The 14,122-nt window shown below is 58.0% G+C and overlaps 2 protein-coding genes across 10 annotated transcripts in view; one reads left to right on the top strand and one right to left on the bottom strand.

The window, feature by feature from the left end:
• DNAH1 (dynein axonemal heavy chain 1) overlaps positions 1 to 4,096 on the top strand; it is a 73,959-nt gene extending 69,863 nt beyond the window's left edge. For 4 of the 8 annotated variants that reach the window (XM_087431135.1, XM_087431137.1, XM_087431139.1 and 1 more), the window contains 8 exons: positions 159 to 329; positions 414 to 593; positions 661 to 837; positions 1,494 to 1,664; positions 1,823 to 1,953; positions 2,325 to 2,676; positions 3,000 to 3,268; positions 3,794 to 4,095. In XM_087431135.1, coding sequence (XP_087287261.1) covers positions 159 to 329; positions 414 to 593; positions 661 to 837; positions 1,494 to 1,664; positions 1,823 to 1,953; positions 2,325 to 2,676; positions 3,000 to 3,268; positions 3,794 to 3,974 — 1,632 coding nt within the window. In that variant the 3' untranslated portion in view covers positions 3,975 to 4,095. Of the gene's footprint in view, positions 1 to 158; positions 330 to 413; positions 594 to 660; positions 838 to 1,493; positions 1,665 to 1,822; positions 1,954 to 2,324; positions 2,677 to 2,999; positions 3,269 to 3,793 lie in introns of all 8 variants that reach the window. The other 4 variants (XM_087431138.1, XM_087431141.1, XM_087431136.1 and 1 more) reach the window with 2 other exon arrangements.
• Positions 4,097 to 4,492: 396 nt separating this feature from the next.
• Positions 4,493 to 13,445, bottom strand: BAP1 (BRCA1 associated deubiquitinase 1). Of its 2 annotated transcripts, none has more exons than XM_004419790.3 (17): positions 13,308 to 13,445; positions 13,180 to 13,209; positions 13,016 to 13,070; positions 11,934 to 12,066; positions 11,440 to 11,559; positions 10,906 to 10,967; positions 10,681 to 10,823; positions 10,338 to 10,416; positions 9,765 to 9,888; positions 9,340 to 9,487; positions 8,649 to 8,833; positions 7,986 to 8,119; positions 6,948 to 7,426; positions 6,679 to 6,830; positions 6,323 to 6,415; positions 6,126 to 6,198; positions 4,493 to 5,909 (listed from the first exon to the last, which is right to left on the bottom strand). In XM_004419790.3, the coding sequence occupies exons 1-17, from the start codon at positions 13,342 to 13,344 to the stop codon at positions 5,776 to 5,778; spliced, it is 2,181 nt and encodes a 726-aa protein (XP_004419847.1). In that variant the 5' UTR covers positions 13,345 to 13,445; the 3' UTR covers positions 4,493 to 5,775. The 2 variants fall into 2 exon arrangements, with proteins under 2 accessions (XP_004419847.1, XP_087287269.1); XM_087431143.1 differs by having other exon boundaries at positions 6,096 to 6,198.
• Positions 13,446 to 14,122: the final 677 nt, after the last annotated feature.

A 14,122-nucleotide genomic window follows, 5' to 3' on the forward strand; every position in this document is an offset into this window, starting at 1 on the left:
TTAACCAGTGGTCCATGCAGCCTGGCCTGGCCCACCCCAGGCCCAGCCACCCAGGAGTCAGGCTGAGGGTGGCTCAGGGTCCCTGGGGAGGAGGGAGCCTGGTGTTGGGGCAGCTACCAGGTATGGGTCTCAATGCTCACATGGAGCGTGGCTACCAGGTGCACCGGGACTTCCGCCTGTGGCTCACTAGCCTGCCCAGCAACAAGTTCCCAGTGTCCATCCTGCAGAATGGCTCTAAGATGACCATTGAGCCACCGCGGGGCGTCAAGGCCAACCTGCTCAAGTCCTACAGCAGCCTCAACGATGACTTCCTCAACTCCTGTCACAAGGTGAGGCACATTTGGCACGTGCCCCACCCTACCTGCCCCACCCCCACCCCTGCCTCTCATTGCGCTGTGTCCCACCTCCCACAGGTGATGGAGTTCAAGTCCCTGCTGCTGTCTCTGTGCCTGTTCCATGGGAATGTGCTGGAGCGCCGTAAGTTTGGGCCCCTGGGCTTCAACATCCCCTATGAGTTCACAGACGGGGACCTGCGCATCTGCATCAGCCAGCTCAAGATGTTCCTGGACGAGTATGGTGACATCCCCTACAAGGTGGGCCAGGGACAGCCTGGGGGCGGGGGGCTGGGTGCTTGTGGGGCCTCACACACCCACCTTGTAGGTCCTCAAGTACACAGCAGGGGAGATCAACTATGGGGGCCGTGTCACCGATGACTGGGACCGCCGCTGTGTCATGAACATCCTGGAGGACTTCTACAGCCCCGAGGTGCTCTTCCCTGAGCACAGCTACAGCGCCTCGGGCATCTACCACCAGTTACAACCTACCTACAACCTCAGCGTGAGCACACCCCCCCAGGGCTGTGCAGGAGCAGTTGACAGGCTGGGGTTCTGGAGTGCCATGAACACCTGGGTGTTGGGCAAGAGGAGACGGGGCCCTGCCCTCCAGTAGCTCCTTTTCATTGATTAATCCATCCCTCAAAGACAGCCACAGTGAGGGAGGCAGACCCAGTCCCTGTGCCCTGGAGCTCGGGCTAGATGGGGAGAGGTGAACTCCTGCCTCTCAGCCACTGCCTGAGCGTTAATTCCTCAGTTGAGGCAGGGGTGAGGCGGAAACCCGACCCAGACCACGCAGTCAGAGGGGACTCCCTAGGGAAATGATGCTTCGGGTAAGATGTATGAGGTGCTGTCAGGGACTGAGTTGGGCATTCCAGAATGTGGGTCATCAGTGTAAATGGCCTGGGAGCAGGGAGTGTGACAGGTTTGAGCAGCTGAACGAAGGAACATGGAGCCTGGATGGCAGTGAGAAGAGGGCTGGCAGGGAAGCCGAGACCACCCACACAGCGCCTCAGAGGCCACAGAGTCCCAAGTTCAGGGGGATGTGTAAGGGATACCACAAGGGGTGATGAGTGGGGGATGTGCTCAATTGGAGGGCCACCCCACAGGCTGGGGGTAGAGCAAGGCAGGGGCTTCAGTTGTGGTCCTCCTACCCCACAGGGCTACCTCTCCTACATCAAGGGCCTCCCACTCAACGACATGCCTGAGCTCTTTGGCCTGCACGACAATGCCAACATTACCTTCGCCCAGAATGAGACTTACGCCCTGCTCAGCACTATCGTCCAGCTGCAACCCAAATCGTCCTCTGTGGGCAGCCAGGGCCGAGAGGAGGTGGGTGGCAGCAGGGGGAAGGGGCCCAAGGGTTGGGCAGGACCAGTCTCACCCGCCAGCCTGCCTGTTCCCCTTTGGGAAGGAACTCGGTGCATGTGGAATCTTGCAAGGGTTAAGGGGGGCTGGTCCTGACCCCTAGTGTCCCTTTGCCCCCACAGATAGTGGAAGACATGGCCCAGAACATTCTGCTCCAGGTGCCTGAGCCCATCAACTTGCAGAATGTGATGACCAAGTACCCTGTGCTGTATGAAGAGTCAATGAACACCGTGCTAGTACAGGAGGTCATTCGGTAATCCCACCACCACCCCAGCCCTGAGTCAGCAGGCCACTGAGCTGTAGAGAAATGTCAGCAAGAACTACTGTGGGCCAGATACCACACACCCAAGGCTATAAGTCCATCCTCTAACTCAGCCACATTTTTATTTTTCTCACTTTACAGATGAGTAAACCAAGGCCCAAGAAGGTTAAGTGACCTGTCTAAGGTCACACATTTGCTAAGGGCCAGAGGTGGGCTTGGTACCCAGGCTGCCCAACCCAGCTCTGTGCTCTTAGCCCCGACGTTCTGCCATTATTTTTTGGTCTGTGGCCTACAACAGGGGAGTGTAGATACTGCCACACAGCCCTGGACCACTGCCTGCTTCCTTGCCACTGGCTCCACAGGTACAACCGGCTGCTGCAGGTGATCACACAGACGCTGCGAGACCTGCTCAAGGCACTCAAGGGGCTGGTGGTGATGTCCTCGCAGCTGGAGCTGATGGCTGCCAGCTTGTACAACAACACTGTGCCTGAGCTCTGGAATGCCAAGGCCTACCCATCGCTCAAGCCACTGTCCTCATGGGTCATGGACCTGCTGCAGCGCCTGGACTTCCTGCAGGCCTGGATCCAAGGGGGTACCCCAGCTGTCTTCTGGATCAGTGGCTTCTTCTTCCCCCAGGCTTTCCTGACAGGCACCCTGCAGAACTTTGCCCGCAAGTCTGTCATCTCCATCGACACCATCTCCTTCGATTTTAAGGTCTGGACACAGCCAGGGCCAGGTCAGGTGACAGTCTGGGGGACGGCCTAGGCAGGAGGGGCACCGAAGCCACAGCTGGCTGGCAGAGTCAGGGGATCCCTGAGCAGGGGTGGAGGGGCAGGGAGAGCCAGGCCAGAAGAGGCCATGAGCCCCAGGAAAATCCATAGGGGCAGGGCACAGACTGCAGGCTACCAGCTAAAATGGCAGGTGAGTGATGGGCAGGCAGGTAGAGCTTTCAGGAGAGTTTGTGCTTCCTGACCCAACGCCTAACCCACATTCTGGGTGTTTATATGTGTTGGGGCACGCGTATGTGCCCACTACAGGTAATGCACCAGTCGGTATCGGAGCTCAAGAAAAGGCCCCAAGAGGGGTGCTACATCCATGGACTGTTCCTGGAAGGTGCCCGCTGGGACCCAGTGGCCTTCCAGCTAGCCGAGTCTCGTGCCAAGGAGCTCTACACGGAGATGGCTGTTATCTGGCTCCTGCCGATGCCCAACCGGAAGATCCAGGACCAGGACTTCTACCTGTGCCCCATCTACAAGACGCTGACTCGTGCTGGTATGGGGCCCAGGGTGGGCAGTCTATACCACAGGTGAGGGCCTAGGACTGGGCCAGCCCAGGCCAGTTAGGCTGACCCAGGTTAGCTGAACAGGAGGGCCGACAGAGGTCAGCCAGCACTCCTGAGACCGACTGGGCCCGCAGCAGGCAGAGTAATGCCTGGAGGCTGGGCTGTCTGTGGGGAGTGGCCCCTGAGCCCAGCATCCTCTTTCCTCCCTCAGCAGACCCACCTTGGGTCCTGGGACCCAGGGCCTGCCAATCTTGGCTCAGAGCGGGTAACTAAGGCCTGGAGAGGGGGGATGGGCCTGAGCTGGGTCCAATGGGGAATAAGAAGTAGCATCAACTCTCCCACTCCCATCCTCAGTCATCAGTGCAATAATCCTGGGCAAGCCTGAGCCTTGGCCAGACCCACTCACCAGGCGGGCTTCCTCTTGGGTCAGGGCCTCCTCCTTGTCCCCAACTCAGTCTGCCAAGTCCATTGCCTTTACTCTATTCTTACCCTGTCCCTGCTCTAGTTGTGGCAGACAACTCAAACCTCCCTGCTTTTTGCCTCTTCCAGGAACACTCTCAACCACAGGCCACTCCACCAACTACATCATTGCTGTGGAGATCCCCACCGACCAGCCCCAGCGACACTGGATAAAGCGTGGTGTGGCCCTCATCTGTGCCCTGGACTACTAGACTCAGAGGAGCTAGGGCCATTAAAGTTGAGTTTTCTAAGCAGTCCACCTGAGCTTTAGCTGCTTACATCAGGCCCCCTCTGTAGGACTCACTGCCAGGGAAACGGTGGGGGTGAGAGGCTGCAGCAGCCTCAAGAGAGAATGTGGTTAACAGGGTGAAGAGTGGCAGATGTGGCAGCTTTGACCTGCCGGACCTGTCCAAATGCAACAAGGGAAGAGAGGTGAACTCTCCAAGGTCCCAGGGCCCCTCCAGAGACAGTGCGCCAGGCAGGACTACAGGCAGCCCTGCTTCCTTAACCCAGAGCCCCAGCACCTCTCTGGGTTGCAAAGCCATCAGATCTGATGAAAGCCATGGCATGGCCCTCTCTTCCCAAAGGACACCTTGTACGCAACTCTCCAGGTTCCACAGTGCACCCAAAGCCCCTCCTCAGTTCAGGTCCTAAATCCCAGGCTGGGATCCCAAGAATCTGTCCCAAAGGCTGGATGCCCAACAACGCACTTTTCACCTCTGATCACACAGCCTTGGGCCCAGGTCTGGTTAGGTCCTCACAAACCTCAGACCAGCAACCACAGGGGGGTTCATTTGTTAGGAGTTTTATTCATTCATTGATCCAATATTTACAGGGGCTGGAAGGATCAGGCTGTGCTCAGTGCAGAGAGGCAGCTGCTATGCCTGCCAGCCATCCCGTTTGCCCCTCTAACCCCCAGTCACTATGTACAGATAAGGGGACTGCTTGGATCACCTTCAAAGCCATCTGGCAGAGGCCATGGGGCTACATTTAGGGCCCGAGCTCCAGAGGCAGTGCTGGGTCCATAACCCCTTGGCATCAGGCCCTCTGGGAACACAGGGGCTCCAACTGGTTGTCTTGGTCCTGCTGTCCCCCACACCCTGAGTGCCTTGCAGAGGCTGAGGAAGCTGGTGTGGCAGGGAGAGCTGAGTGGTGCCAGCTTCCTGCAAACAACCCTGTCTCTGCTGTCTCTAAGAGGAGGGGAAACATGGTAATACTGAGGAGCTGAGCAGAGGCTCCTCTGAGCCCCAGGCTCCAGGGACAGAGCCCAAGAGCCCAAAGCAGGCCCACTGCCAGGGCCATAACACTAAAGGCAAAGAGCCCCAGAGCCTTGCCACAGAGCATAGTCTTGACAAGCCTGGCTGGAGCCATGAAGGGAGTTTACAGGCCACCAAACAGCTCAAACACTTCTCTCTGCTCAGGCCATGGGACCCCAGCAGGCTGCTCATCCCACCCCCACTGGGACACCCCACTCCCAATCCAGCCCAGCAGCCAGGTCCCTGAGTTTGGAGCTCTCCCAGGAGGAATGAAGAGTAGACCTGGCTTCTTCACAACAGGGACAACTGAAGGCTGGGGCTAGAGCAGCAGGGCCCCAGGCCCACCCAGGCCCCAGCTGTGACCCTGCAGTCGTGACCCCAGCATCAAGCAGGGACCTGGGCCCACCAGGATGACAGCTGTTAGGAGAGAACGCAGAGTCAGGAAGGCGGCTATGTCAACACAGTGGTGGCAAGGTGGGTTAGAGCCCAGAAAAATAGACGTTCTCTGTAGGCAAAATATATATTTCTGCTGCCCAGGCAGAAAGGCCAGGTCCTGCCACTCCACAGCCGGCTGTGGAGGAAGCTGCAGCACCTCGCTGTCCCCCAGCTCCAGCTCCTGAGCACTAGGGGGCTGACCTGCCCTGCCAGGCCCCGTGGCACAATGCAGGGAATTCTGGCCTGGCTCCCATTCCCAGCGTTTAGGCTCTCTGGCTGGAACTATTCAGTAATACTGGGAAGAGGGAGAGTGGGGCAGGGAAGGGGCCCTCGTGAGGGCCATGCGGCAAGAGCAGGCTGCAGAGTCAGGGTCAGCAGTCTTCACTGGCGCTTGGCCTTGTAGGGGCGCGAGCGTTTCCGCCGGTCAGGCTTGCGCTGCTTGTGGAGCCGGCCAATGCTGACCCCTTGGCGCCGCCGCACGGAGATGTTCTGCTCCACCAGGTTGGCCAGCATGCCTGTGGCGAGGCAGAGGCCCTTGAGCAGGTGGTTGGATGCCTAGCAGCCACCCACTCAATTGGCCACAGCCTCAGGCCAGAAGCTGAGGCTCTCATGGCCCTCCGTGAGCCCCATAGTCTGCTCAAGCTCCAGGAGATGCCTGACACAGGGGGAAGCCAAGGGACACAGCCAGTGGCAGGGCATACCATGTAAGACACAGCAGTGAGTCCCCTCACCTTCCTGAGCCAGCATGGAGATAAAGGTGCAGATGAACTCATCGTAGTTGTGGGTCCTTCTCTGGTCATCAATCTGTGGGAGAGAAGGATGAGGGCACTGCAGCCCATCTCCCCAGAGCAGCCACCAGCTGACCTCAGGAGGCAGCACCTCTGAGAAGACAGTCAGGGGCAGAGGACCATCTGGAGAGATGACGCACCTTGAACTTCTTCCTCTTCTCTACCTCCTCCTTAAGGCAGGCCTCATAGTTTGCAATCTCAGCCTCCACACACTTCAGCAGTGCCAGCAGCTCCTGCCAAAACCCAGCATTACACCATGGTGGGGAGCTGGCCAGTGCCAAAGCCCCACTACCAGGTGGCAGCCAGTGGCAAGGATAAGCAGCTAGAGTCCATGGAGACTACCAAAGCCCTTCCACTACCAGAAAGCTTCCTGGCGCCTGGCTTCAGCCACCAACCTTCACACCAAAATTATAATCAAGAACCCAGCACCTAGGCAGCAGCACCCCAGGCCCTTCCCTCTGCCAGGATTAGAAGAGAAAGCCACAGAGGGGCACACCTTGGGTGAGTACTTCTCCCCGCTCAAGGGCTCACCGGGCCTGACCAGCCCAGGCTTCTCTCTGCCGTCCACAGTTTCCACCACCTCTTTCTCCTCTGGGCTGCCGGACCCCTGGCTTGGTCTGATGGAGGGCGAGGAACCCTTCCCACCCTCTGGGAAAAGAAGGCATGAGAAGACCCATCAGAATGCAGGACACTTGGTGATTACTTGGCACCTCCCTCCTTCCTCCTCAGTACACCAAGGGGCCAGTGAGCCAGGCCAAGGCCCACCTGTCAGTGCCAGGGGACTCAGCACACCATCGTCAGCCAGGTGCAGCAGACCTGTGCTGATAACAGGACCCAGGTCGCGTACAGCACGATTGTAGCGTATGCAGTCAACACGCAACAGGCTGTCATCCTCTCCAAAAAGCACCTTGGAGATGTGGGAGGTGACAGGGCTGGAGGGCCGTGTCGGGTTGGCCGAGCGGATGGGTGAACGCAGCGGCGAGTTGAAAGCACTGCCAATCTCGGAGGCTGTGTCTGTGCTCTCGTTGCTGGGGGTGGGCGAAGGCTGCGAGTGCATGGGCATGGCCACAGCCGGACTCCCGGCCCCGCTGCTTGTCTTGATGGACAGAGGAATTGAGAGGTCTTTCTGGGACTCTTTGAGCTTCTCAGCCAAGACATTGATAGTGTTGGGCTGCAGCACTGACAGCTGCACGTCTCCGGAGCCGCTCAATGGCCCTGGCTTCCCTGGCCCCTTTCGCTTGTACCTGTGGGGCCCAAGGAGAGGTGAGCCAAGGGAATGGGCAAGGTGACCACACCCAGCAGTGCCCAGATTGGCGTGAACACATCCTAGCCTCCAGGGACTGACCCTGCAGCTCCTCACACTCGGTCCAGCAGCCTGACTAGCCATGCCAGGCCTGGCACGCTATGCTCTGAGAGCTGCAGCCAGGTGTCCTCAAAGGACACCTTCTCTATTCTAGCCGCCTCACTTCTGGTCTTTTGCCAATGCCGTGTCTTCCAGCAAAGCTACCCCCCACCCCGTCTCTTCCATCATCCTGCTTCATCCAATCCTTCAAGGCCTAGCTGAAAGGCCACCTCCCAACAGGACATGCCTTGATGTCTAGTTAAATGTGCTCAGCCCTCCCCTAAGCCTTCCAAAAACTTCTTGGGACCTGGAGTCAGCCCCTTCATGCCAGCCTCCCCCAGGCCCTGCACTCAGCAGGTGCTTAGCATTATCTGCTAAAAGGCATTCTCAGACACAGGCTGGATATTCAAGATAGGATCTGCAGCACTCAGAACCTCCAGTCTTACAGAGCTGGGGCTGACCTGATGGCAGAGTTGGTGTTCTGCACATCGTCGTCCTCATCATCCTCATAGTCGTCCTCATCATCTGAGTACTGCTGGGGTGGGCGGACTGGAACTCGACTGCGGCCCACACCTGCTGCCAGGTCTTCCTCCTCCTGAGGCAGAGACCCAGGGCAGCCATGACCAGAGGCCAGTGAGCCCAGGATGGGCACAGCACTCACAGGCAGAAAGAAAGCCAACAATGGCTCTCCAGGTCCAGTCCACTGAACTCTTCCAGGTGCCCTGGAGCCCACCTTTGGCTCCTGGGGAGGCTGCTGCCCACACTACCACACTACCTGCCTATGCAGTGCTTCTAAGAGAAACAGAGTGCCCTGAAACACGTGTCTTTATTTTGCCAGTAGAACCAAACAGAGTTGTGCCAAGGAATATGCTCTAAACATTTAGCCCCACAGCCATGTGACTGAATTTAAAGTCAGAAGAGCTCTGCCTCCCTAAGCCCCTGCCATTGGTGGTGGCGGGGGCGGTAAGGGGGGAGGCGGCAGTGCTTCTGAATATCTGACAGAGGAACCTGGCCACCTAGGCCCAGGTAGAGGTTGAACGCCAAGGAACCACCAGAGAAAACTGCCTGTTGAAGTCTCTCAAGAGAATCCTGGAGGGAATTGTGCAAGGGCACTCCCAGCTTACCTGCATAGGGGACTTGGCATAGTTGTGATTATCCAGAAAGGCCGGCAGCCGCTGGACAATGGGAGTAGGATTGGGGGGAACCCCATTGAGGCTGCTCCCTGGAGGCTTTACCACCAGCTTGGGTTTGCTGGGAGGGCTGTGGGTCGGGGCTTGTGGGCACGACCCAGCCACCTCCTCCACACCATCTGAGAGGGAAAGGAGCACAAGAAGGACCTTCAGCCAGATCCTCAAGAAAAGCTGTTCCCAGCCCCGTCTCCACAGTCCTGTGACACAGCACTGATCCCCCTCCCTTCCCAGAGAAGGACAGCTGAGCCAGCTGGTGGGATGGGAGTCAGCAAGCTCTAAGTCACAGGCCCACAGCAAGAAAGGAGAAGGACAAGAAGGAAAAAGAGAGGGAAGCAGAAAGAAAAAAACCTCTAGAGAAAACCAGAAAGGGAATATACATTTGAGAGAAGCCTCAGGGGCCTGTGGTAAGGGCAGTCTTTTACAGGTCCCTTTCTTTAGGAAAGGACTGCTCTCCCTCTATGTTCCGAGGGGAGAGGGCTGCAGGACCCAGCTGCAGGCCTCCTGTAGGAGCCTCTGAACCACTGCCCAAGTGCCTCCATAGAAAAAGATGCTCTGCTTGGGCCTCCCAGGTCAAGCTATGAGGGAGTGGCTCTGAGGTCATGAGAGGCCCCAAGACCTCCAGTACCTGTGTGGGTGCTCTCAGAGGCCGCTGGGGCCCTGCCTGCCTCCAGCGCCAGGGGGGATTTGCCACTGGCTGGTTTGGACTCCTCAGGCAGCTGTGACTCTTGAGACTTGTGAGTCTGAATCAGCTCTGGCTGCGTTACCCTAATCAGCTGAAAACAGAATCCAAGACTCAGAGGAGTAAAGGCAGACCTCAACCTCTACCTTGAACAGCTACTCACTGACAGGGAAATACAACAGCCAAACCTCCTCTTAGAAGCTATTCTCCCTCCCCACCCCAAGTCCCACCTTTCCCACAAGGGGAAAAAAGGAAAGGAGTGGTTAGTTGAAGCCCAGATCCACATTAGTGATTTGGGAATCAGAAACAGGTGCCCCAGTATGGGGAAGGAGGGGATGGCTGGGCAGGGACCAAGCAGGAGGGGTACCCACCTGCTGCAAGGCTTCCAGTACTGTCTGACGGTTCACCTTCAGCATGTGCAGCCTGGCCTCATACTTGATCCTGCGGTCGGGCACCACCGCCATCAGGTTGAAGCGGATGTCATGGTAGGGCTCCCTGCAGTCACAGCCGCAGCCGTGAGAGCAGCTCCCGCCTGGGCCCCGCCATCAGGTTGAGGCAGATATCCTGGCAGGGCTCCCCGAAGTCACACCTGCAGCCACAGGTACAGGCCCCACCCCAACAGGCGGGCAGCAGCTGGCCATGCATGCCAGGCACCGGAGCTGGTGCCTTCCAACAAGCTGTGTGAGGGGCCTGTCAGGACGTGAGCCAGCACACCGCCACCCAGGGCTCCACCAAGGCCTTCCTCTCCCCAGCCTATCCCGAAGCAGGCTATAGGCAGCCTGGACGGGATATAGGGCAAGGAGTTGGGAGCCCAAGATCGAAGCCTGATCTTGCCCTGTGGCCTTGCACAAGTCATCTGGCCTTTCTCTGCCTTGGTTCCCTTTTCTGTGTCCCTCCCAATCGGGGCACAGCTCCAGAGTGTAGGGCAGGCACAAGGCCCTTACCCTGCAGTGGCGAGGCCGATACGCTCCATGATGACCCTCCGTGCCTTGTCTGTCCACTCCTCATCATCTCCCCAGGGGCCTAGGGAAGACCAAGATGAAGGGTCAGCAGGTGGGAAGCCCCGAGTTTGGGCAAGCCAGGAGTGGGATGGAGAATGGAGAGCAGGTGAGCCAGGGAGTCAGGGGCTAGTCAAGCAATGCAGCACACGGTGCCATCTAGCCAGAGCCAAATGTCCTCAACACCTACCCCCCTGCCACTGGGTCCCAAGCACCTGGGGACCCTGAGCCCCAGCTGCCTAGGAGGTAAGCAGAGAAACCCAATGGGCCCCCAGCTCAGAGCGCCTACCATGGTCAATGGGGTAGACTTTCAGCCCATCCAGCTCAAAAAGCCGGCCTGTGATAGGCACATAGCTGACAAAGTGGAATGCCTCCATGGTCCGCACTGCACTAAGACCATTCTGCTTCTCGGGGAGGTGGCGTGGCTCAGGCCTGGGGAAGGACACAGTCAGGGCCAGAATGGGACAACCCTTCCTCATCCCCACACCCATCAGCTCCCACAGCTCCCACACACCTGGCATGGCTATTATGTGCCTTGGCCAATTCCGGGGCGTTGCCAATCGCATATCCTTTGCTCTAGAGGGAAGAAAATAAGGCCACATGAGAACAACTTCTCAGGTGGGCCTCTGGGTGGGAAATACAGCTCAAGAGAGCAGGCCTGGAGGCGTTCTAGGAACCTGAATAAGCACAGGTGAACTCTCCTGAAGCGCTAGTCGGGGGATAAGAGAGCTCCGGAGCCCCAGAGATGAGCTCTACTGGCCTTACACAGTAATCAGTGGATACTGGGGAGCAATATGGCCTGATAGAAAAAGTCCTGATAAAGAAAGTCCTAACATTAAGGAATGTTCTTTCCCTCCCTAGGTCTGACAACTGGGCCTAAAACCAATTGCCTTACACAATTAATTAAAGGGTCAAATGTAATGTAAATTATCATTTGAAAAGGAAAAAGCCTCATAGTGCCAAATGCCATGTGGTGGTATTACCAGTGGCCTTGGTGGTCAGATCTGCCCAGCCATCTGTGAGCCAGGATTAAGGCACTGCGGCCTACCTCAGGGCTGAAACCTTTGGTGAAGTCCTTCATGCGACTCAGGGTGGGCCCCAGGTCCACATCGCTGCAGTTAAGGAGCACGCTCAGCAGGGCATGAGTGGCACAAGAGTTGGGGATCAGCTGTGAAACCAAGAACAATCACCCATACACGGAATCCCTCACCCCAAGCCCATACTCATCAGGAATGGGGACCCAGAGAGGGACAATCATATCTGAACAACAACCCTCATCAGCTCCCCTCATCTGTGCCCAACATTTGTTCATTCAACTAAATACCCACCAGGTGTCTGGGGACATGGAGAGAGGACTCAGCTCTAAAGATACTACTCCCTTTTTTAGTGAATAAGAGCTCAGTTCCTTCTGCCAAGGGACTTCTATAACCACCACCTGTGGTATCTGCCTATGTCCTCCTCCTGCCTTCCTACACTTCCACTTCCCAAGCAAAGAAAATGGTAACATCCCACCCTCCAGACAGAACACAGAGCCCAGCAGACCTGGTGGGCAAAGAACATGTTATTCACAATATCGTCATCAATCACTGATGTATCATCCACCAAGGTAGAGACCTTGCGACGGGAGCGGCGCTCTTCGATCCATTTGAATAGGAAGATGAATCCATACACGGGGCTGGGGAAAGTAAGGGGCAGAGCTAGACCAGCCAAGTGGGGGAAGGCAATCAGTATCCCCTTTCTTTCTCCGTCTATTCCCTCGCCCTGTGTTATCACTCAGGTGCCCTTCCCGTGATCCCACTTCTCCCTTGGCTTCTTCCCAACACCTTCCAAAGTGGCCTGGAGCCCTCACACCCCAGAAGCCAGCCACAAGCAGCTCAAACATCAGCTTCTGGCTGTGGTCCTCTAGGAATCCACCCAGTGTCCTTATGAAATCTATGGTTCTGGGACAAAGAAGAAAAGCTGGAATTGATGGCCCAGGACAGGGTAGGAACAGAAGGTAAGGCGAAAACAAAAACTCTGATGAGAAATTTAAACACTAATTCTCACTTGTGAATCCCAAGGCCTGGGCCCCAGTGCAGCCGGAGAAGCAAATGAACACCCATATCGGTCCCTCCTTTCTTGGGAAATAAGAGTCGACTTCTCGGTTCAGTCACTAACACTTCTATTCTGCAGGACCACCAAGACAAGACCCTAAGGCCCAGGAGGGGCCTTGTCAGATGCCACACACCAACCAATCAATACAAGACCCTTGTGTAGGGATTGTGTAGGCACACGGGCACATTGAAGCAGTAATTAATAAATTACAGCTGCACAAAAGACACAGTGTGACCTGGGTCAAGAGAAGGGGCTAGTTTCCTGCTCCAAGAACAAAAAAGGCAGCTGAACTGTATTCCAAAGGATGGTTAGGATCTGTATTGGGGGGAAGAGGCTACTACAAAAAAGGAAGTGCTGGGAAGACTGGGAGAAACAAAAATATCAGCTTGATCAGGAGGGCATCCAAAGGCAAGAGACACTTCCTTACATGAGATTTTACAGGAGATTGGGGTTCCTGATACTACCTCTTCCCCGGCCCCCTCCCTAGCCCCTCGAATGTTAAGGGGCGGCCCTGGCGCCAAGCTACTCACCCCTGGCATTTGCTCTGAAGGTCATAGATCTCTTCCACCTGCACCCCTTTGACACCTGCGATCAGGGAAGGAAAAAAGTCGGGGAGGGCCGTCCCTGGCCGTGGAGCGAGGGCGAAGGAATGGGCCCCCACAGACCGGATCCGGCGGGTAGGAGAGGCTCTTACCGAAATCTTCCACCAGGAGGGTGAAGAGGCCTGGCGGGGGCGACAAGAGGTGCGGGTGGTGGTCAGGCAGGCGCGTCCCGGGCCCACCCGGCCTCCCCAGCCCCCGGCCCGCCTGGTCCCCTCCTCACCAGGGTCGCTCTCCAGCTCCAGCCAGCCCTTATTCATCTTCCCGCGGGGCGGCCCCTCAGCGCCATGTCCAGGCCCTCCCAACACACCGCCGCCCCCGCCGGGAGCCCCCGCCGCCCCCGGGGCCCCTAGCCCCACACACAGACAACGGGCCCCGTGGCGTCACCCGCCCGCGCCGGCAGCACTACGTCACCACGGCGCGACGGCCTCCGCCCCGCCTCTGGGCTCGTCTTCCACGAGTTCGACTGCAGAGGCCGGTGCGCTCGCGCGGGCGGGCGGGGCGACAGGAAGGGGCACGGCAAGAGCCGAGTTGGGCGCTTGAGGCAGGAGAGGAAAGGGCGGAGAGAGAAGGGGCGGTGCCAGATGAAAGGGCGGGGCGGGCGCGCGGCTGTTGGCGTGCGGCCGTTAGCGGTCCCCTTCTGTCAACGGTCAGCGTCGCCTAGGTCTCCGCGGCCCCAGTCTCCCTGCGTCGCAGTCCGCGTGACCCTGCCTCCGTTTGCGCGCTCGCCCCCTTCGTCGGCGCAGTCACCGCGCGGGGCGGCCGCCCGTGAGGTAGCTCCCACGGCTTGTGACAACGAATAAAACTCCGGGACAGCGGCGCCGTCGGCGACAGCTGGGCGGGCGGCCCCGGCCGGGAGCGGCGGCTCGTGCGCTACCGTGAGGAGCGAGCGGCGGAGGCGACCTCCGGCCCGGCCCCGCAGCAGCCGCCCGGCAGGCGCGACATGAGCCTGGTCTGGCTTCCGCGGAATGCTCCTTGAGCCCCCTCTCCGGCTGTTACCTGTGGGGGACGGTTGTGGCCTCACCGACACGTATTCTC

Source organism: Ceratotherium simum, chromosome 5 (genome assembly GCF_057802395.1).
Source record: "Ceratotherium simum simum isolate JZ-2026a chromosome 5, ASM5780239v1, whole genome shotgun sequence".
Taxonomy (NCBI): domain Eukaryota; kingdom Metazoa; phylum Chordata; class Mammalia; order Perissodactyla; family Rhinocerotidae; genus Ceratotherium; species Ceratotherium simum.

Coding starts and splice junctions, on each gene's coding strand:
- BAP1 (XM_087431143.1), bottom strand. CDS start 13,344: ATGAATAAGGGCTGGCTGGAGCTGGAGAGCGACCCTG. Junction 10,968..11,439: donor CCAAAGGTTTCAGCCCTGAG/GTAGGCCGCAGT, acceptor TCTTCCCTCTAG/AGCAAAGGATATGCGATTGG. Junction 7,427..7,985: donor AACACCAACTCTGCCATCAG/GTCAGCCCCAGC, acceptor TGGGCCCCACAG/GTACAAGCGAAAGGGGCCAG.